This window comes from Miniopterus natalensis, chromosome 2, assembly GCF_054644295.1.
Source record: "Miniopterus natalensis isolate mMinNat1 chromosome 2, mMinNat1.hap1, whole genome shotgun sequence".
Classification (NCBI taxonomy): domain Eukaryota; kingdom Metazoa; phylum Chordata; class Mammalia; order Chiroptera; family Miniopteridae; genus Miniopterus; species Miniopterus natalensis.
In genome coordinates, this window is record NC_142082.1 from 6,821,538 (window position 1) to 6,844,513 (window position 22,976).

The 22,976-nt window shown below is 46.3% G+C and overlaps 1 protein-coding gene across 1 annotated transcript in view; it reads left to right on the top strand.

The window, feature by feature from the left end:
- WWC2 (WW and C2 domain containing 2) overlaps nt 1-22,976 on the top strand; it is a 131,100-nt gene that overhangs the window by 66,826 nt on the left and 41,298 nt on the right. The window contains exons 3-8 of the mRNA XM_087814072.1: nt 3,416-3,619; nt 4,394-4,470; nt 16,361-16,440; nt 20,898-21,027; nt 22,002-22,148; nt 22,770-22,843. Coding sequence (XP_087670198.1) covers nt 3,416-3,619; nt 4,394-4,470; nt 16,361-16,440; nt 20,898-21,027; nt 22,002-22,148; nt 22,770-22,843 — 712 coding nt within the window. The remainder of the gene's footprint in view (nt 1-3,415; nt 3,620-4,393; nt 4,471-16,360; nt 16,441-20,897; nt 21,028-22,001; nt 22,149-22,769; nt 22,844-22,976) is intronic.

Below are 22,976 nucleotides of genomic sequence, written 5' to 3' on the forward strand. Positions count from 1 at the left end.
GGTTCCTCAAAAAATTAAAAATGGAACCACTGTTTGGCTCAGTGATCCCACGTCTAGGAATATAACCTAAGAATCCCGAAACACTAATCAGAAAGAACTTATGCACCCCTATGTTCATAGCAGCGCAATTTATAATAACTAAGCTCTGGAAACAGCCCAAGTGCCCATCAATAGATACAAATGGATTAAAAAACTGTGGTACATTTACACAATGGAATACTATGCAGCTGTAAAAAAGAAGGCCCTCTTACCTTTTGCAACAGCATGGATGGACCTGGAGAGTATTGTGCTAAGTGAAATAAGCCAGTCAGAGAAAGACCTATATCTCATGATCTCACTCGTATGTGGAATCTAAAGAACAAAATAAACTGACGATCAAAATAGGTCCAGAGGCATGGAACAGACTGACAGATCCCAGAGGGGAGAGGGGTGGAAGGGATGGGAAGAGTTGGAGGGGACGGGAAGAGATTAACCAAAGAACTTACATGCATATATGCGTAGCCCACAGACACAGACTGTAGTGTGGTGAAGACCTGGGTGCGGACTGGGTGGAGGGGGGCAAAGCTGGGGAAAATGGGGGACATCTGGAGTACTGTCAACAATAAAATTTAAAAAAAGAAACCCTAGACTAGTCCCTCTTGGAGGATTGGGGGAAATGAAAAGCACCGTGGAACGCGGAGCGAACCACCATCGCACTAGCGGCACACAGGCAGGGAGAAGCACCCTGTCCATTCCGAAGGGTGAGGCTGGGCTGCCTCGGGAAGGGGCTGTCAGCCGGTACCCCAGAACGAGTGAGCCAGGCCTCTCGAGCACGGGGATGGGTGGGGTCTGGGGTTGGCAAAAGGAGAAACCCCCACAGTAAAGTGAAAGGCCTGGAGAGGCCGCAGAAAGCAGGGCTTGGTGACAGAAAGAAGAGAGTCTGCAGCTGGTGGGGAGGGGTGGGGACGGGTGGGCGAGGAGGGCCGGACAGGTAAGCGGGCTGGGCCCCGACGGGGCGCTTGTCTGGGACCGTTCACAGCCCCGCTTAATCACTGCCCATCCGTGGGACCTTCCTCGCCCAGCCAGAGGGCATCCCTGTGCCTTGGAGCTGCCATGGCATTTACCCGGGCTCCTCTCATGGCTCGTACTTTCTACTGTATGTGTTAATTATTATTGTGTTTTTTAAACTCGTGTCACAATTTCCTCTGTGTAATGTAAGTTCTAGGAAGGAGGGGTCCTGCCTGATGTCCTGGTTCCCCTGTGGCGTGGGGCGGGTGGTCAGTAGTTGTCTGTAGCAGTAAGGAACAGATAGATAGACATGGCAGACCGTTCTGAGACAAAGAGAGTTGCTCCTGTTCCCTTCATTCATTCTTCCTGAGCACAGCGGAGGGAACAGAAATACGCACAATACACCCAAATGATACTCCTCTGAAGAGTCTAACACTGTCTCCACCACCAGCTCTGTAACTCACAGTGTGTTCTCTGTCTGCAAAGTTTCACATCCGTACAACTGATGGAATGTGGGTTCCTTGAGGTACGTGGTGTTGAGATTAAGTTATTGCTTCTTTCATACAGTAGACAACGTGCACATTTCATTGCATGTAATACAGTGATCTCCCAAGGCTACCCAAGGTCTTAATAACAAAAAAATACCGCATTTGTATAATAGACTTTTTTGGAATATTTACATTTAATAAACTTCATAAACGTACTCAGCAAATACAGCTGATGGAGACGAGGCCAGCCTGCCTTATGGAGCCTCCTGAGGGGCCTGTGGGAGCGCTCTTCTGTGGTCGTGCATGTTTCAGAAATGGGACCGTTTCCTGCTGAGCCTCCTTCATGCACCGTGTTTAAGCCACTCAGTCTCCTGAGTGTTTCTGCTGATCTGTCCCAAACCAGTGCTGATGGCTTGTTGTTAGTAGTAGTAGTAGTATTTTATGTCATTCATTGAACTGTCAGGCAGTGTTTTGTAGCAGCTTAGCTGTTGACAGGTGTTTTATAGAAAGTATCCCAGTTCCCAGTATGTAGGGAAATAAGATTAGATAAAGCCTCTGAAGATACTGAGAGGGAACTGGATGTGCAAATCTTAGCGTAACTATTATAACTTATAAACATTGCAAGTTCTTCACATACTTTCAATTTATCTCTTCATCTGGTTCAGTTATTAGTTATATATCTTAATGTAACAAATTATCCCAGAACTTAGTGTCTTAAAATACACTTATTATCTCATGGTTTCTGTGGGTCATGGATCCAAGCAGGACCTAGCTGGAGCCCCTGGCTTGGGGACATCCACAGCGAGGCTCCCAGCTCCCCTGCTGCTGTTGGCAGGATTCCCTTCCTTCGTGGCTGCTGGCCAGTGGCCCCTCATTCCCTGCCACGCGGGCCTCTCCACAGGACGGCAGTTTGCTTCATCAGAGCAGAAAAGCCAAGAGCAGGGGCAGAGAGCGAGAGCACGATGGCAGCCGTGGCCTCTGTAGTCTGGTCTCAGGTGGCGTCCCATCCCTTGGTCTCTGTTGTGTCCCTTAGAAACAAGCCACAAAGTCTGGCCCGTGTTCAAGGGTATGAGCACTGGGAGGGGAGCGTTACTGTGTGCCATCCCCAGTTAGGAAACTTTCTGAAGACCACAAAGTTATATTTGTTAGAGGCTGAGTCTGCTTTGAGCCAGGTTGCATTCATACATATAAACATTGGAAGGGAATATAAATATTACATGTTCCGATAGCCAGAGATCAGAGTTGTAATGAATATTTAAAAGAGAGATGTTTAGGCTCTTATCGGCTGGTCCCGGCCAGGTCTCCATCTCACACGTGGCTGGGCTGCCCCATGGTGATGAGGTCCTTGAAGATTCTTGGCGGGAGGGGCCGTCCACTCGGGGCTGTCCCTCCAGATCTCTTCTTTAGACCTCGACGCCAGCATATTTCCCCCCACAGCTAATGAGATAGTCTTCCTTTGCATATTGAAATATTTACATCTTTAAAGATTAGTGTTCAAAATACATACCACTGTAGAGAGAGTTCCCCTTTTATTTCCCAGTGATGGGGAAGCAGGGCCCGGGCCTGAGGCAGCTGGGTCTGGCTGACCCAGGCCACTTCCTTAGTCACCCTGGGCCTGTCTATGGGGACTGGGGAGCCGGGAAACTCTAGAGAAGAAGGACCAGATCTCAGCTGTGGACGTTTTTGCTTCGACAGTTGCATCTGATGGATTCACAAGAGGAATAAATAGTTGACAAGGACCTGGAAGGGGAGGAGGGTGGGGAGGTTTGGGCTAAATAAACCAAAAACTGTCCAATTCCTGGAGAAGTCACTTCCCACATACTAATAAATTACTTAGGGATGTAAGAATTAAAGCTAGCTACTTTTTTTAAAGCTTAAATAATAATAATTAAAAGAGCATAATTAGATCCTAAAAAAGAACCCACCGAATGTATTTTCAGAAACCACCCAGATTGAAGACCCGAGAAAGCAATGGCGGGGCGAGCAGGAGAAGATGCTTAAGGACTATCTCTCGGTGGCTCAGGATGCCCTCAGGACGCAGAAGGAGCTGTACCACGTGAAGGAGCAGAGGCTGGCGCTGGCCCTCGATGAATACATGCGATTGAACGATGCCTATAAGGAGAAGTCCAGCTCTCACACAAGCTGTAAGTCAGTGTGGCTGTTCACTGCAAACATGGGGACCAAACTGTAGATGACATGTGGCCCCTGGGTTTCTGTGGAGTTTCATTTGGGGCCTGTTCCTTCCTCGGCAGGAAGATTGGGGAGGGCACCCCAGACTTCCCAGTAAATCCCCTTGACCTCATTCCCGATCGCGTCTCCTCCCTGGGGATTCTGTATCCCTTCTGTCTTTGCCCCCCCTCTTCCTCTTTGCCTTTTCTTTAGTTATGAGTCAAATTTTACCCTTTCAGACCAAGGCGAGTAATTCGGCCCTGTGGCCACTCTTGTACACTCTTCCTGGTGGGGAGGAACTGGAACCGTTAGCTAGAGTGATGCTTCTGTTGACCACTGAGTTGACTTAGCTCTCTCTTGTCTCCAAAACTGGTCATCTGGGGCTGGCTTGTTTAAAGAGCAGCACGATGGGCTCAGATGTCCCACTGAAATGGTCAGTTTCTGGATAATGCCAAAAACTCTGATAAACTATATCTGCCATGAGGACCTTGACGATTTTATGCACTGGTATAGAATCCGGAAGAAAATGAAGTACCCTGGTCTTTATGACATTTGTCTTTCTTGAGTTTTTTTAAATTATGAAGGTTTGAAGATTACTTTTTATATTTAGGTGTCTGATGAATGACAATAAAGAAATGATAAAGTAAGTAAGTATCACAGAAGCATGTGAATCTTGTTGTTTTTGGAGTTTGTGAATTCTCAGCTGAGAACTAGTTATGCAACTTGTTTTTCTCTTTTCTCTTTGAAAGTGTTCTCAGGATCTTCATCTAGTACTAAATATGATCCTGATATTTTAAAAGCCGAGATCTCCACTACGCGATTAAGGGTAAGTTGTTTTTATCGTGGCTCTCCATTGAACATGTGTGTAGACTCTGAAGGTGGACAAGGGGCATGAGTGGTCGCCTGCCACGTCCATTCTATGTAGCAGCTCCCTCCGCTTATTCTGATGGGTGGTGTTTCTGCCTTTGTTAGAACTTATTCTGTGATTGACATTGTCCTCGGTATTGAGACCAAGTGTGTTCTGTTATTGGGCAGTTTTATTATTGCGATTAGTATATGGAATCAAAACCCGAGGTTTGATAGCTTAACTTTCCCTTACAGTACTAAAATGACTTCCAGAGTTGGACCCAATTGCTCTTTCATCAGATGGCCCAGTATTTAAAGATGCCCAGATTCCTGTCACCAGTCATTCCTTTCTAGAACTTAACTAGTTTCTCACACTTTCTCATGGGTTGTTTCCTGATCTTTACCTAGACCTTGACTAGTCTCTCACACTTTCTCATGGGTTGTTTCCTGATCTTTACCTAGACCTTGACTAGTCTCTCACACTTTCTCGTAGGTTGTTTCCTGATCTTTACCTAGACCTTGACTAGTCTATCACACTTTCTCATGGGTTGTTTCCTGATCTTTACCCTCAATCTTTTTGACAAAACTGCTGTTGAGGCCAGAGCTTGTTTATCTTTGATTTTTAGAGCTGTAAAGACTGTTCACCAGGTACATAAATTCATGTAACCATTGCCTGTGCCATGAAATAAATTATTACCATGACCCCGCAAGTCCCCAGTGTATCCCCTCGTGGTCATTACACTCTCCAGAGGAAACGCTGGCCTCAGCAGCACTGTAGGTTAGTTTCTTGCCTGCTCTGACTTTGTAAAACTGGAATCTACCACGTGTATTATTTGATGGCTTCTTTTGCTCAACATTTTCACCACTTTTGGATACATACCATAAATTCTTTTACTGATGTACTTCTATAATGATGTACATTGCAGCTTTTTCCAATTTCTGGTAATTAAAAATGATGCCTTAATGTACATGTCTATTATTCATGTCTTTTGGGACACATATGTACACATTTTTCTGAGTTATGCACTAGGAATGAAATTGCTTTGTCAAAAAATATTTATAGCTTCAACTTTAGCAAATACGTGAAATGCTTTGGGGCTTTCTTACTTTATAATATCTGCTCTTAGAGCTCTAGATTACTTTCTGCACGTGGCTTTTGCCTGCAACTCACAGGTTTTGAATTTTGTATTTTTATTATCCATCAGTTCAAAATATTTTCTAACTTTTGTAACTTTTTTTTGATTGAAGTATACTTAGCTTTTAAATAGTTGGGAATAGTCTTTTATTACTGGTTTCAGCGTCATTGCACTACCTATTTTTCAGTTCTGAAATTTCTATTTGATTGTTTTTTATACTTGCCCAAATTCTGAACACTAATATATAATTTTTTGAACAAAATAATAACAGTTACTTTTTAAATTCCATGTCTTGATTAGTATAAAACCTAGATTTCCTATATGTTGGATTCTTCAATATGGTCTGAAGAATGGTTTTGGTTTGGGGTCAATGTTTGACCACTTACAACTGCTTACTTTTTATTAAGAGCCATATATTATGTATGGAAAAGTATAAAGACGATTTGAGGTTCAGGATGATCTTGTAATCCTTTAAAGAGAATTTAGTTTTGCTTTTCGTAGAAAGTTAGGCCTGGGACATACAATTTTAATTCAGTCAGGGTGTGTATTTGAAATCTGAGTTTCATCTCTTCTTGAAGAGTGGGTCTGTTCCCAGGTTACCCTTTCTCTTAGCGCAGAGCTCTTCAAAGTCCTGGTTGAACTCCTTGGGTGTTTTGTGAGGGCGCCTTCTGCTGGACGGAGGCTGAACTCCAAGCCTCTCCCAAGCTTCTGCTCCATGGACCGGACTGCGTGTAGCTCCCTGAGCTCAGGCTCTCACTCTCTGCCTCAAAAGGAAAAACTGTGCTCAGCCTGGATCATGACTGTGGGCTTCCCTCGCCTTTCAGGTCTTTCACACAAGTTCTAGTTCGCCAGTATTTTTAAATAGATTGTTTTTTCTTCTGACTTTTCTATTCTCAGAAAACGAGTGTGAAAAAAGTTTGTCTCTACTTTCAGACCTCTCTTCAGTTTGGGTTTCTGGGTTCAGTTTGGGAAGTCGTTGATAGAAGTGCCCGGGGCTTGCTGCCATGAACGTCCTCCAGTGCGCCAGACCCTTTGCTCTGTCGGCGCGCCCCTCTCTCCGTGCGTCTCTCAAGAACATCCTGTGATGCCTTGTCTGACGCCTTGTTGCTGATCCCTGTATTGTCTGCACATTTCTGTGACACTGGACTAGGTACCTTATCTAAAAAAAGGAAAGCAGTGTTTGTCAAACTTACCCTTCATGAACCTCCGTACTCACTTGAGCTGTGCACGTCTCAGGAAATTACTACTTTTTATTATTGCCCTTTGGAATTTTAACCATTTTTCATAGTTCTTGCCTCTGTAAGGCACGTGGTAAAGGGAATGACCTCGATCAGCTAGTGTAGTTTGTTCATTTAAATCCCCCTCTAGAAAAGCAAACTAAGGAAAGGATTTAAAAACAAAACTTATAGGAGATTTCATACAAAGCCATTTAGAAGGAAAGGGAACCCATCTCCATCGGGGAGATTCCAGGAGGTCCCAGTGGTCACCCTCCCCAGACCTGTGCAGCGGAATCTTAGATAAAGCTTATTTTATGCCAGGGTCACTCTGCTCTCACTATCCGACGCCTGCATGTCATTTATACATTTCATTGCTGTGCGACCACAAGGGTGAGGCAGACAGGAGTGCCCCCTGAAGATGCTTCCCTCTCGAAGAAGACATAGGTATTCATAAGCGACCGTAATAAAAGATCTGAAGTGGCCTCTTCATCTCTTGCAGCAGGAAGCGTTGAACACGTCCTTGCAGCGTGACCACTTCGTAGAAATGCTCCCTTGGCAGACTGGCCCTCGTGGGCTGCGCTGCTCCCGTCGCTCGTGTGATGCCCCCTCTCCGCTGTTTGTGCACGTTTGCCAGGCGGCCCTTTCAGAAGTGGGTGGGCACCGCGGCAGAGCCGCGCGGAGTTTGCTAAACTGGCCTTTCTTTGGCTTGTCTGCCCTGTGGAAATTGCTGTAAGTGCTGGTCCCTTTCACGGCAATAGCAGCTCGTGAAGAATGAACTCCTCATTGTGGTGGTGTCTCAGAGCACCCTCCGGCCTTTTTGGTCACAGTCACAATTTTTTTAGACAAAGCCAAGCACCAGCTTCATACTTCATTATCTTGATGCAGCAGCATTAGCAAGTGTGCTTCGTTTCTTTCGCTGAATTAGAGTTAGTGGGTCAAGCGTTTGGGAACCAAGTGTTTGGAACATCTGTCTAAAACACCTTTTTATGTTATTTTATATTATGGTCATAGGTATTGGTGATCGTTGGCTTTCAGACTCCTCCTTGGTCAAGTGGGGAACAGTAACTTCCTGGCATCCTGTTTCTAGGTGTTGAAATGGTGAAATGAATAAGTTAATGCTTTTTTATTAATATACTTATAACTTTTAAAGGTAGTGTTCAACTGTTTGAGAAAATCTATTTTTTAAGAAGAGGAATATAAAAACTTTTACTGTGAAATTTATTATTTTACTTATTCATAATAGATACTTAGACCACAGTCTTCTTGGGTGGGAATGGAATATCTCATACAAACTGAATCTTAAATTCAACTGGTATTTTAAAAAATGTATGCCCCAAATTACAAATAGGTGTGATATTTGGTGGAGAAAATTTTTGATGAATTTGATTAAGTTTTTACTATTATTTATTAAACCGAAATAAAATGTTGGGAGTATAAAATAAAGTCTTTTGAAATACAAAGGTATTTGAGAAATTTATTGAGCACCATGGCACATGCTCTGAGCCAACTTTTAATTTTGTAAAAAAAAAAAAAGAAAACAAAGGCCCCTTTGGTTAAATTATTTGTACTCCACTCTCAACACTTGGCTAGTTGTTCTCAAATCTATTTTCTCACTCACTGTTAGCATGAATTCAGTTATTCTTAGCAGTGGTGCTGGACTTAGAAAAGTCACCCGCAGTCTCACTGATTTGTAATCTTGGGCACAGGCTTTTGAGAATGGCAGTTGACTTTAAAGTTTAGTTTGTAATTGTTGATAGTGTTCATTCATGTGCACATCACATTATGTCACTTTAGCCACCAGTCAACTAACAGACAAAAAGCATAGCAGTGTCTTCAGGTGAAAAGAAATCTGTCTCCTGAGAGTATAATTACCACCAGTATGGACTGACTTTTTTTTTTTTTTTTAAATATATCTTTATTGATTTCAGAGAGAGGAAGGGAGAGGGAGGGAGAGAGAGAAACATCAATGATGAGAGTCATTGATTGGCTGCCTCCTGCATGCCCCCAACTGGGAATCAAGCCCACAACCTGGGCCTGTGCCCTGACCGGGAATCGAACCCTGATCTCCCGGATCCTAGGCCGACCCTCAACCGCTGAGCCACGCCCGGCCGGGCAAGGACTGACTCTTGAGTAGACGTGAGCGATGTCTTTATAGTCGCACTACATTTAAAACTTAGCATATGCCCGGAGTTCTTTGAGCTGCGGCTTCCCTGGTTTCGGGGTGTTGAAGGTGACGGAGCGATGCTGATGGCGACACCAGGGTGAGCGTTAGACACAGAGCTTCTTTCAGGCTCTTCAGAAGTGAATGTGTGGTGTCGCTGGTGTTGTGTCAGAAAATGGTGCACCAGGCATAGCGAATTTTGAATGACACGAAGAATGACATGACTCACATTCCCTAAAGAAAAGAGCAAGACAGAGAGAAGATGAGAGAGAGATACCCGTCCAGCCCAGAGCTGGTGTCATCAGTGAGGACGTGCCAGCACCCTGGCACCCTTAAAATCCGTAGCCCAGCAGAAACCCCCAACCTCGCCCCCCAAAGCATCCTCAGACCTTGAGTAGAATAAAACTGTGGCACTTGGTCACATGTATGGATTTAGTAGTGTTTGCTGCTCTCTTTCCCCAGTGATTTGGGTCTCTTTTTCCCCCTTTTTAGCTCTGAAGGTGCCACAGTGCAGGCTCGATAACATGCACGGTAAAAGGAGCCCTTCACTGGCACCGCGCTGCCGGGAGGAGGTGCTCGCTTTCCCCTCCCTGCGAAGTCCCCTGCCAGCCCCGGCCGTGGCTGCGGCCCCCTCCTCAGCTCTCGCACGGCCCTGCCTGCGTCATGCTCGTGGCATTTTAGCCTCAAGCACTGCCAGCTTCTCTGAGGGAGCGTGCAGTCCAGGGAGACGGGCGTAGGGCAGCCGTGATCATAGTGGTCAGTGTGAAGGGATTCTGTAAAACCTGCAAAAGTCATCTGCTCATTTCTTAAGGGCTGTGGGAGTTGGCTTTGTGGAACTGTATGAGATAAAGATATTATAATGAATACATTCAGACCAACACTTCCTGATAGTTTGATACTTTTCCGTGACATATACACAACGAATACATTCACCGAATGTGTTCACATTAAATTTGGGGAGAATCAGTCTCCTGAGGCCATGACAATGAAGTAGGGAGAGAAAATAATACCTACTTGTGCTACATACATTTTGAAATCTTCGGCATTTTCATGTACATATTTATTTCTAGAATTGAGGGTGGTAGACATAGTACTACAGCTTTTACTCAATCAAAGAACCAGAGTCCGAGGGAGCCCCTTCAAGATCTAGGGGAACAGAGTTGTGTGGTTTGAGATTAGCCAGTGGATCCCAAATTTAGATCTTGTGCCTGTAGAGAAAGAAAGAGAGATTGATGAACTAGGTCCAACGGGGAGATATTCCCCCTAGAATTTAAGGTGTTGGAATCACATGAATATCTCTTAAAAGACCCAGCTGGCTCTTGTTTTTGCCCAGGAACTATTAGCTGCTGTAGGAATTGTCTGCTAACAACAGATCATTGGAGACGTGAACAAGCTCCGTAAAACGACTTTTCAGACATTGGATCGCAGGCGGTAGAATATTGATCCCTAACCGAAGGGGAGTAGGGAGGCGAGCCCTAGGCCGCGGCGTCGGCAGTGGGGGAGGGAGGACTCACACAGGGCCCAGTGTGTGCCGAGCTGAGGACACAGAAGGGCAAAGTTCAGTGAAGTGCGAGTGTCAGGACTCGGGGGACATGCTGGAGAGGAGGGCTGGGACTAGCCCGTGCTCCGCCAGCCAGAGCGGAGGGACCTCGTAAGACGTGGGGCACCAGGTAGAGGCAGTAATGGGGCCAGAGGACATACACAAATGACCAGTGGGCACAGGAAAGATGACCGCCGCTAATCACTAAACACATGCAAATCAAAGCCGCAACGAGCTGTCTCCTCACGCCCATTAGGTTGGCTATTATTTTTTTTAAAAAAGCGGAAAGTAACAAGTGTTGGTGAGGATCCGGAGAAATTGGAACCCTGCACATTGTGGCTGGGAATGGAAATGGTAGAACCGCTGTGGAAAGCAGCATGGCAGTTGCTCAAAAAGTTAAACATAGAATCACCATGTGATTCAGCGAGTCTCCTTCTAGGTATAGACCCAAAAGAACTGAAAGCAGGAACTCAGGCTCTTACACTCCCGTGTCCGTAGCGGTTTTACTCGCAATAGCCAAAGGGTGGATACAGCCTGTATTAGGGTTCCCAAGAAGCAAAACCGGTAAGATGTGTGTATGTACGTCGACGTTTCCCTCTCTCTCTCCCCCTTTCTCTCTCTCTGAAAAGCAATAGAAAAAATACCCTTGGGTGAAGATTAAAAAAAAAAAGGCAGAAATTATCAGAATGGTTAAAATAAGAACCAACTCTATGATGGCTACAACAGGCCTATTTTAAATATAAATACCCAAGTGGGTTGAAAATTAAAAGGAATGCAAAAGATATGCCAATGAAAATACAAATGCAAGGAACGTTGCGCTTGTCATAGTAATGTCAAAGTAAACTTTGGAACAAGGATATTTTAGGAATTTTCTACTAATAAGTCAGTTCATCAAAGGACATAATGATATATTCACATAATCCTAAATAAAGATTTACACACATAATAACAGAGTTTTAAATACCTGAAAAAGACCAATAGAACTGAAAGGAGAAATACCAATGTACAATTATAGTTGGTTATATCAACACCCCTTTCTCAGTAATTGATAGACCATACAGACAAAATCATGATTGTTGAAGCTGTGAACAGTGCCATCAACCAGCCTGATCAAACTAACATTCGTAAAACATACCATCTAAAAATAACAAAATACATATTTTCAAGTGCACATGGAGCGTTCACAAAGGAGACCTTCCTCTAGGGTGTGGTGGGTCCTATAGCAGCTTTCTGGTTTATGTGAATTACTGGTGGAGATCTAGCATTGACTTTCCATATTTTTATCTAGTATCTCAAGGAAGCATATTTCTTTTATGGTTCATATGTTTCCCATTGGCTTTGTTTTTTGATGACCAAAGTCATTCATTAGTCATCACAAATGGTTCTGAGTGCTCTGGGGTTCTATTTTCCTCTATTCCTTAGGTCAAAAATGTTTTTACTATTAACCCTGTGACTCTCTGGAGCTGATTTCTGGTTTTCTTTAAAGGTGAGGGTTGTTAGTGATACGGGAGCCGCGGTGAAGAGAAGGGTGACAGTTGCCCTTTGTGGGCCTGCGTAAGGAGCTCCGGCGAGACAGTAGAGGACACGTGAAGGGGAAGGCGGTCGTTAGCCAAATGCCACTTTCCCCATTATGGCTTCAGTGCCGCAGGGTTCGCTCATAGCGCAGCCTTGTGAAACCTGCCCGTCGGGATCCTCCCAGGGCCCACAGGTTTCTGGAATTTGCTTCCCTCGTTGTCATCTTCTTTCTCCTCCTGAAATAAAACTAGTTACACTCGGGTTATAGGAGCCGGCCAGAAGCGCTCGGATTTCCAGCCCGCCCATCACGCCTAGTCGCGGCGACTCCCTGGCTTTCAGCAACAGCTTGGAGGCCCGTTTGAAATGTCGCTGCTGTCCCGTGGGCAGCGTGGAAAGCCGGAGGAGGAGCAGGCGCCAGGCGCGCTCGGCCCGCATTCGGCGATCCCGGGGCTGAGACCTGATTCCGCAGGAAAGGCCTGGGCAGTTAGACGGCCGCTCTGGCTGCAGAAGGTCCCGCACGTGAGAGAGAAACACAGGCTCCGAGGCCGGGGGCGCTGTTCAGATCTCCAGCTGGGGTGGGATCTAGGGATAATGAAGTTTCTAAACTAAGATAAGCGCCGCAGATTTTGTTTAGGCCGTTTTGCTACAATTCCAGTTTGTCTTGGGTCTTCCATGTACTAACATGCCATCGTAACTAAAACTTTTATTATTGTAGTTTTTGAAAATTCTCCCGGGTTCTAGACTGCTCTTTGCTGCCGAGTAGCAGTGGGACTTCAGCAGGTTTCTTGCGCATCCTGTTTAGGTCTGAGAAGAATTAAACTGCTTCTCTAGGAGGGGAGTGTGAGGACTGAAAATAGGTTTTCACATTTATCACAATGTCTGGAATACACAGGGTGCCCGTGACTTCTAGCTCATGGCTTTCTAGGCACGTCCACATTGTGCTAAGCTTGCAGGTCAGCATTAGCTTAATCCTCTAGCTGTGATCTAAGATACTTGTCTTTACATCCTGTGCCCTGCACTCGAGGGTGGGTTGGAGAATGGAAGATAGAAACAGCGCTGCTCTAAGAGCCAACGACGTCAAATGGTTCTCCGAAAAGAAAGGTTGTTGAGCTCATCAAGACCATGGTCTTAAAGCCAGAAGCAACTGGAAATAATGTCTGGTTGGAAATGCTGTTTTCACTTGTCAGTGTCATTAGAATCAAACTTTTTTTTTAATAGTAAACAAAATCAAATTTAACATTGGTATTCGGGAGCTGAGAATCATTCAGGTAATCCACTAAGAAGGCCCCCAAAATAAAAAGAGCAGCTTATAGCCAACTTTAGGTAAAGAAAATAATGTGGAAGGAAAGAAAGCGCAGGTCGGCTTTCTCTGTCACTGTCGCTCATGCAATCAAGTGTCCCATCGCTCAGAGAGACCCTGAATTGTCAAATATTAATTTTAGATTTTAAATGATAATTTTTGAAAAGAAATTAAATTGGTGTGTCATCACAGTCCAGATGAGTGTAAGTAGAATGCTATTTTTATGTCAATGAAATTTACCAATTGTTTTAATTCAGTTCTTAGGAGGCTCAGTATCACCGTTTTTATCAATGGTGTTTTCAAAGGTAAAGACAGGTGTCAGCCCAGCTGTTTGAGTTGCTACTAATCTTTGGCTTCACTGTTGTTGATTTAAAATAAAATGTCAGTCTTTTTGGTAAGAAGCTCTTGGGAATGCTGTCAGAGCAGGACATGTGGAATGAGCTATTGATTACTGATGGCCCTTTCGACACAGTAGCCTAATGCTGAAGCGGAAGCGTCCTCGGGGTATCCTGTGCATCAGCTCATCGCTCTTCGTGGATTACAGACCTTCCCGGTCCATTGAGGCGCCTCCTGCTCCAGGGGCCAGCCCTCATCCCCAGCCGGGAGGGAGCCTTTCGCCTCAGGGCCCAGCAGCCTGTGCACTCCTCTCTGTGGCTGGAAGTCGGCACCGCACAGCCATCCGCGTTCCTTTCCTGGTAAACTGTCAGCACCTTGGGGCACAAACTGGCAGACACTCAGATGAACCCACCAGACAAATGACTGGACGTCTGCTGTGTCCAGAGTACGTGCCTTAGGTGTACAGACGTGAGTTTTGCCCAGCACTGTCCTTGTCTCATCCTCGCGGTGCCCAGTCTTCCCCCGATGTTTCTCCTATATTCCGCGATGCCCTCTTTTCAGTGAACTTCTCCTGGCACTACTCGAGGCGATTTCGGAAGATAGAGGTGGCGAGCTGGGTTTCTGAACTGCCTTCTTTCAATACATACTCTTTCTAGGTGATCCCATTTAGTCTCATGCATTTTAAAAAATCATCCGTACGTCAGCGACCCTCATTTTGTATCTCTAGCCCAGACACCTCTCCTGAACGTCAAGTCCACACATTCCAGTTGCCTTTGAGGTCTCACGGGTACCCGGAGAATGTCTTAAAACTGGTCTTCCTCCCAAATCTGGTCCCACTCTTCAGGAAAGCCCCTTCGTGCACCCCACTGGCAGGCCAAAACCCTGGAGTGACCTTTGACATGTCCTCTCCCCCACTGTCCGCGCTGGGCCCATCTCCCAGTCCTGTTGACCCTGCCTCCAGGATGTCCCCCCTCTGGGCCCTGCCCCCGGCACTGCCCGCGGTGCGGCTCCTGCTGGCCCCTCTGGGTCCACTCACCGGGGCCATCACAGTGATCTTTTAAAATCTTAAGCACCTCATCTTTTAAAATTCTCCTTGATTCTTACTGTCCTCAGGACGAGACACAGGAATCCTCAGCGTGGCGTCAAGACTCTGTCGCCAGGCCCCCTTTTCCAGGCCCTCCCAGGCCACCTGCCACCGCTGTGATCCCAGAGGCTTGCTGAGCTCCCCTGGCTGCGGCGGGGTCTGCCCACAAGCTCTGCCTTCCGAGAACCTTCCCTGCGTGAGGCTCACAGCCTCCCAGCCTGACCGTTTCCTCAGGCAGGCTTATCCACGACCTCGGACTGCGGCGGGTCCCGTGCTCCCCGCGTCTGGAAGTGTCCTGAACGGTTTCTTTCTGTCGCCTGTGGTAGCTGGCGAGATCCATTTCACTGAGTGATTATTTGCTTGGTGTCTCGCTCCCCGTGGTTCTGTGTGACCATTGAGGGGGCATTGGGGAGTGGAGGGACTGAGGGAAGAGAGAGAGAGAGAGAACTCCTGGGCATGGAGGGATAAATGGTATTGGAAAAAACAAAAATAATAAAAATAAATTAACAAAAAACATAAGCAGCCAGGAAAGTTGGACAGTTATAAAGTTTAAAAAAGAAAAAAAGACCATTGAGGGCCAAGACCATGTCTGTTTCGTTCACGCTGCAGACCCAGGGCCCGGCACCTGGTGGAGAGTCAATGCGTGTTTGCGGCATGGGTGGGATAAACGGGGTAAAAGCCTGGAAGCGCGTGGAAATGCTGCACAGCAGGACGTGCTTCACTCTGCAGGCAGCGCCTCGCCGTGTGGGGACAGGTTTCTGCCGGCGTGTGGACGCAAGCTCGTGACTAAACCAGGCTCCTGCGGCCTCTCTGACCGTCCGACCTTAGTGTCGTTATTACCGAGGAACACATGCGGCAATAGGAAGAAATATTTTTTATCAGTTTGCCATCAAATACTTGTTGACCGCCTGCTGTTTGCCCGGGACTGTGCTGAAAGCTGGAATACAGCCTGTGACGCTTTCCCGTGGGGGCGGATGGGCAGTAAACTAGCACAACGAAAATTGTAGCTTTTGAAAAATACTATGAGCTAAATAAAACGGGGTAGTGGCCTGGGTGGGTGGCTAGAGGAATCCTATTTAAAAAGGTGGTGTGTGAGCGGAGACCCGAGTGACGAGGGGTCAGCGATTGGAGATCTGGGAGGAGGGAGCTCCGGCCACGGGGAACAGCAGGTGCAGGAGCCCCGAGGCAGGCGCTGCCTGACTTTTGAGACACAGGCGTGGCCACTGGTCCGGGAGCGGGCCGGATGCGAACACGCTTCTAGAGTCAGCGATACCGTGGCTTAAAGTCCTGACTCGCCCTTCCTGGCTGTTTATCACAAAACAGAGACAATAGTGATGTCGCACTCATAGGAATGTTGCCGAATAGATGATGCGGGTTAACATGAGGAGTAATGTCCATCACCGATAACTGAAACGTGATTAATCTGCCGTCACAGAATTTCTGTCAAGGAGAAACCGGTGGAGTGAATGTTCAACCAAGGGCTGTGTTTATGTGTTTAATAGTTTACTAATGGGTTATCTTTTAAAACCGTGTTGCTAATTATTTACAAACATTCATATCTACATTGATTTCTCACAAAAGGTGAAAAAGCTGAAGAGGGAGCTCTCGCAGATGAAGCAGGAATTGCTCTATAAGGAACAAGGCTTTGAAACCTTGCAACAGTGAGTATAAAAATGCTGCAGTTGCCTTTAGAGTAATGCAAAGCTCCCTCACTAACACAAAGCAAAAGCAAATACAGGTTCCATATAGAATTTCTCAAGGAAACTTACAGGTAAAAGCTCAAAGCTCTGTACCGAAAACAAAAAAAGCAATCAACCAGCAAACCAAAAACTTGGGGAAATCTATGTACTTGGAAAAAGACTGAAGGTTTTATTAATCATTGGAGATCCAAAGAGACCAAAGTGAAAAACAAGCTTTGTCTCCCGGCACCTGCCGGCTGCTCCAGGATTGAGGTGTGGAGCTGAGATGGGCACAGACGTGCCTCCCACATTCTCCTTCAGGCTGCACTGAGCATGTCCCCAAGGCCCTGCCTCTGTCACCCAGCATGACCTGGAGTCTCCCCGTGGGTGGTGACCTCAGGGAGTGAGGGGACCGTCAGCAGAGGAGCCTGAGCCCCTCACTTCTGGGTGCCCCCTCTCCTCTCCAGGCCCACGGCCGGGCTGAAGGTTGTAGAAGACCCAGGGAGGCAGGAGCTGGCGATCCACACCCCGTTCCCAGCCCCTGGAAGCCACGGCTCTCCCTGCCACCCAGCCCGGCCTAACTAAACCCTGACAGGCTCTCTGGACTTCCCAGCTCTCCTAACCCCAGCCACAGGGCCTCTGATGCAGAGGAAGCCGCTGGTCCACAGCCACATGGCCACAGAGGCATTTGGAGGCCACGTCCCCTGAAAGGCAGTCAGCTGGCCCAGTGCACCAGCTGAGGGGCCGTGGGGCCGTGTTTGTAGGGATTTCCCTGATCAGGGTCATGTTCATCCTGTCTCCCTTAATAGTGATCCAAGCTAGCGAGGCACCACCCCTTCTGAAGATCCCAGCGTCCCTGGCCAGGCAGACACACACTGATTGTTCTGTGTGTTTCCATGAGGAGTTGTATCTCAGATGCCCAGTCGCTCTTGACCACCCGTCATGTGACTTCCCTTTCAGGCACTGGTTTGGTGGCTCACTCTTTTTTGCCTACTCACCTCATGGAACCCCAACTGTGATATGCTTTGAGATGCACCCATCCTAATGGACCACGTGTTAACATCATCTGAGGGGCTCTTAAAAACATGCCCATTTCTGGTCTGCTCCCCAGATGGATTTTATGAGATCCCCAGGTGGGGGCTTAAATATAGCTCTGCTCTAAGAGGTTCAGTTGGTTGCAGAGCCCCCCTAAACACTGGGCAGACCTGGGAAGACACAAATGTCATTGAGTAATTGTATCAACATAACAGAGCCTAAAGGGGGGCTTTGTGGCCGGAGTGGGGAGAGAAGACAGATTAGAGGAGCGCCGTGGAATGTTTAGCCGCACGTTAACGGTTTTTCAGGCACGTGAAATCATAACCCGTGTCACCACCGGGGGTTAAAGGTTAGCCAAACTTGCTGTTTTTGTTCTGTTGATGAAACAATGCCACATTGTCTCAAAGCAGTTTGCTTGCAAGCAGTTTTTATAGGAATCTGAGGCATGTTTAAGAATCTGTCAATAACATTCCACAAGAAAACAATAGCCATTTGTTGTAAAACTCCGGCATTCTCCTGCAATGATGCTGATCCCTCCAACCGAGAGCAGAGAGATATGGTATCTAACCCCAGCGGCCTCTGTCTCTATCTCCCCTGGCGACAAAATTAAGCTGTTTTCACTTAGACCTTAACCACCGCGCTCCTAGAACACTGAATAGTAATTGATCGAACCCAGCAACCATACTCTTCAATAAACCGTATTCCTGGTGCTCTAAGGGGACTTTTACTTGGGGTCGGGATAGAAAGTATATTTCAGGAAAATGTTTAAATAGAATCCCACTGCTTTTGCAACTTTTCACTTATTCACAATAGAATGAGACATTTTTGTTGAGTCTGGAATTACAGTGTAACTTAAACCCGGGCTTTCATTTTCCTCGGCACGATATTTTATGCCGGATGAGTGTATGTGGTTTTACTCTCTAGTTACTCATTCGGTCATTCTCTGGTCCCACGTTTGACCTTGGCCTAAGCGATAGTGCCGTGTGTGTAGCTGGAGACCAGGTCAGGCCATATTTCCACTCTGCCGCCTCCAGCATTCACTCAGAATTGGCCGGGAAAAGGCTGGGACCCCCAGCAAGAGAGCACACACATTTTCTAAGGTGGCCTAGCTCCAGGGGGACTTAACTTTTGCAAGGAAGGCTTGCAAATGGCAATCTCTTCTCTTCCAGAAGAGACTAAGACGTAGGTAACAATTCATTGCAGGGTGCACACAAACCAAAATGTTGTTGTTTTTTATTTTTTCAGGGAAAAGTATAAAATGGCATTTCTCAAATTAAGAACAAAAAACACAGTACTTTGTTTTAAAAATCAGCAAATAATGCTCATATTTTATTATATTGCCAGTTAGGGTCAAAAGAGAAAAGAGGTGTCAGATGAAAAGTGGAGGAGGAAAGGGAGAGTGAGGGAGGGAAGGAAAAGCCACATTGAGGGCAGAGAGGCTCAGAGGAGGCAGGAGTGGGAGGAAAGACCAGAAGGGCTCCCTGGTGGATGCCAGGCTGAGGCGGCCCATTCTCGTCAGGTTCAATATTCATCCGGTTGAGCCGAGATAGCCAGGAAATTGTCATCTATTTTTAAAGCTTGCTGAAATTTAAATTATCCATCTTGAAGCAGTCCTGCTTTTATTTTTAAAAGGTAAAGTTAATTCCTGAAAACAGCTTACCTGCTTTTTTATTTTCAAATGTTAAAGTTGATTTCTGAATTAAAGATCTGTTTCACTGTTAAATTCTGAAGTTTTTACCCAAATAGGAAAAAATTACCTGGGCTTTAGAAATTCACTTTGACACAGTTTGAGACACCTAGCTATTGCATGAAATCGCACAGGTTTTTTAAAAATCAAAATAAGTTTTTTGCCTCAACTATTAAGGACTCAACGATTTCACTGAAAAATCCCTTCCCAGATAAAATTAACGAATATCCAAAGTGCTTCCAGTGTTTTAATCAAATAGTCTAAGTGTAAAAGTCATAGGGCCCGAGCCCGAGTCTGTCGTTTTGAAGGTGTCACCTGACCAGCCCAGTGTTTAGGTGATGCAGGGGCTAAGTTCGCCTCACCTTTCTGGCCTCGGTTTCCTCATTTGGAGGAAGAGACTGGCAGGGTCCCCTCCCACCCCAAACACTATGTGTGCTTCGTTCAGTGATTTCATTCATTGCACTTTGTTATCAAATGATCCCATGATGAGATTTCTTTTCTTTTCTTAGGTTCTTTAAGACTTTAATTGCTCATTCAACAGCATAAAATATTTACTAAACTAGTACTTGGAAAATACGTTGTCTCCACACTGCACTTGTGTGAGTAAACTTTGGAAGAGTGGAGAAGATGGCATTGTTGTTGGTCTTTTCAGATTATACAGTCGCATTGAAACAAATACAAATCATTAAATGTCTTAAACCCAAGGAGCTCAGAGCCAGTTTCCTGTGATTCAGTCGCTGGCTTTTCTCCGTGGGCGAGACTGCGGCTGTGTCCGGAGGAGGGCTGCGGGGCAGGGGCGTAGTGGACACCTGGGTGGCTCGCCGCGCCCTGGGCAGGCGGTGGGCGAGCCAGGAGAGCGGGAGGGAAGGCACTGGTAAACCTTCGTTGAGGAAGAAGTGGGTACGTTGGCTGGGCCCTTCAAACCCAAACAGCCAGGTTCCATGAAGTCCACAGGGTGGCCGTGTGGACCGCAAGGACGTTTGCAGAGCAGGCTGCAGGGAGGACTCTTTATTCAGTGGTGGTTGACGAGTGAGCTCATCTGCCCCCTCCTGACTTATTCCTGGACTTGAACTCATTCGGCAAGGCAAGCAGTTTTACCCCGACTCATAACCGTTACACATACAGAATAAATATACCTGGTGTATTTGAAAGGAAGGAGAAACTAACTGCACAGTCCAGTAGGGTACGGTGCTTGCTAGGGTGAGTAATAATCGCTCCCGTGTATGAGGGGCCTTCGGGCTGCAGGCACGTGCTGGGTTTTGCAGACATTCTGCAGGTAAAACTCGGCCGCAGGGATGAATCCCGGAGTCCCTGTGGTGAATCCCGAAGTCCCTGTGGTTGTCCCTCTGCTTAATCATTCCCCGCCTCCCGAACTTTGTCAGGGTGGATCAGGAAAGCGTAGGATGAGGTTTGAGCTCTGCTGGCAGTGGGATGAGCCAAACAGACTGAGGGCAAAAAGGCTGGGCCTGAAAGTGATTAGAAAGGGCCTGGGCAAGGCGGGAGGTGGGAGGTGGGAGGCGGGAGGGATGTTAGCTGGACGTGGTTAGAGGAGACAGGAGGAGAAACTAGCCGCTCAGAAGGACGCTCGCAGCATGTGAGAGCCGAGGACTACAGCAGCCAGCCAGCGACGACAACCCTACACCAGTTCCTCCTGTCTCACTGGTGCTCAGTCATTCTTTAATTTTTTTCTTTCTCTCTTTTTTTCTTCTTTTAACAGAATTGATAAAAAAATGTCTGGTGGCCAGAGTGGCTATGAACTCAGCGAAGCCAAAGCCATTCTCACAGAGCTGAAGTCCATCAGAAAGGCTATTAGCTCAGGAGAGAAAGAAAAACAGGACTTGATGCAGGTATGCGATGGGCCATTTCGTCAGGTCAGACCCCGCCTTCTGGGCCGGCAGGACTGCGGTTCACACCCAGCTAGCCAGTCTTGCTCCAGAAAGCATGGTTTTAATATAGACATAGCACATACAAGACTTTACTTGGATGTATTCTGCTTTTGCTTCACAATGACCCTGCTGATTAGAGCAGTGATTCCTGACACGCATATAACATACGTAGGTCCTTTGACAAAAGTTCATGGAACTTGAACAAAATTACAGTGGAATCTTATAAATCAGCAATTTTAGGTCATCTTTCATTCTTCCAGTAAACTTTGGGTTCGTACACAGGCCAGATTAAAGTAAAAGATTAGATTCCTTTTTAATGACAGAAGTACATAAAATAATTAATTAGTAGATGCAGAAATCAACAGTAGAGCTGGAAGGGATAGTAGGTATCTTCTGTGACTTTTAAACCTCTTTGGCCACAACACACAGTAAAAAATATACGTTACACCAAAACCCACTAACACACAAATATCTTTACCTATAGATACACACAAAACAAATTTCACAGAAATAATACCCACTCAGATTTCATTTTCTAGTCCGTTCTGTTTCTTTAGAAAACTGGTCATGACCTAAATTGATTGAGTGCATTGTCATCACAGGTAGGTTTGAAAAATACTAATCTTTTCACTGCACGGATGAAAAAATAGAAAAGACTTGCCCAACATCGCTAAACAGTTTCTTGGTTCTTTTCTGTGATGTATTATTTCATGTGACCATTTAAGTTCCATCCCTTTTGTGGATGTATTTTGTATAAACATCCCTTTGAAAGAAAATAGAGAAAGTTGGGTAAAAAAAACCCCAAAAAACAGATCTCTGATAGTTCTAATTTCTTATGAGAAGTTAAAATATCAGGATCAATTAATTCCTCCTGGTGGGGGTGTTTTTCCCTCCTACGTGCTAAGCTCTCTGACATCCTCCACGTTTCCTGACAGAGCCTTGCTAAGCTGCAGGAGCGGTTTCACCTGGATCAGAGCATCGGCAGATCGGAGCCAGACCTGAGATCCAGTCCCGTGAACTCCCATCTGTCTCTCTCCAGACAGACCCTTGATGCCGGGTCCCAGACAAGCATTTCCGGAGAGGTAAGCCACGCCTGCGGACAGGCTGCCCCGGCGCTGGCCTGGACCGGCCGTAATTACAGCAGGGGTGTGTGTTGTCCCATTTGGGGTTCCACCAGCAGATCTGCAACGAGTTCCCAGTAGTTTTCAGGTTCTCTTACGCTTTTTCAAATTATTTGCTGTTAAAGCAAAACAGTTTGAGATCAAACAGTATGGCTTAACTGTTTGAAAAATTATTTTTCAAAGTTATTTAGTTCCTATTTTATGCAGTCGAAAGCTAAATTATGCTGAAAATTTTGGCTCCTAGTTATGAGGAAATTAGTTCCAGTTCATAAAGTTTATTGACCTGCACACCCCTCATAAACAGTGGGGTCCCAGAAACATTCACCTGGTATTTTTTTTAATCTTGAATTTAATGTGTGGAGAAAATGATGGTAAAGTCTTTGAAAGACAGACAGACTTGAATTCAAAAGAAATGTTTTGCCCCTTCTGAGACCATAAAGTCGGTGCCTTTTTCAACCGGTGTCTCAGTGTCAGGACCCCCTCCTTAAGCTTTGCAGTGACTCGTACGTCCCAGAAACAGGAGGAGCTTAGCTTCATTCACGAGCAGAGTCCATTGACTTTGTCCCTTCTGTTTTTTACTAGATCGGAGTGAGAAGTAGATCGAATTTAGCTGAAAAGGTCAGGCTGAGCCTGCAGTATGAAGAAGCCAAGAGAAGGTAACCGTGAGCAGCGGCCCGGCACGGCGGTCAGTGGGCTCCAGCAGCGGAGGCGTCCCCAGTCCATCCCCGCTCCTGCAGTGACACCTGCTGGCGCTCCCCACACGCTCCCGCGGAGGCTGCGCTGGGCTCA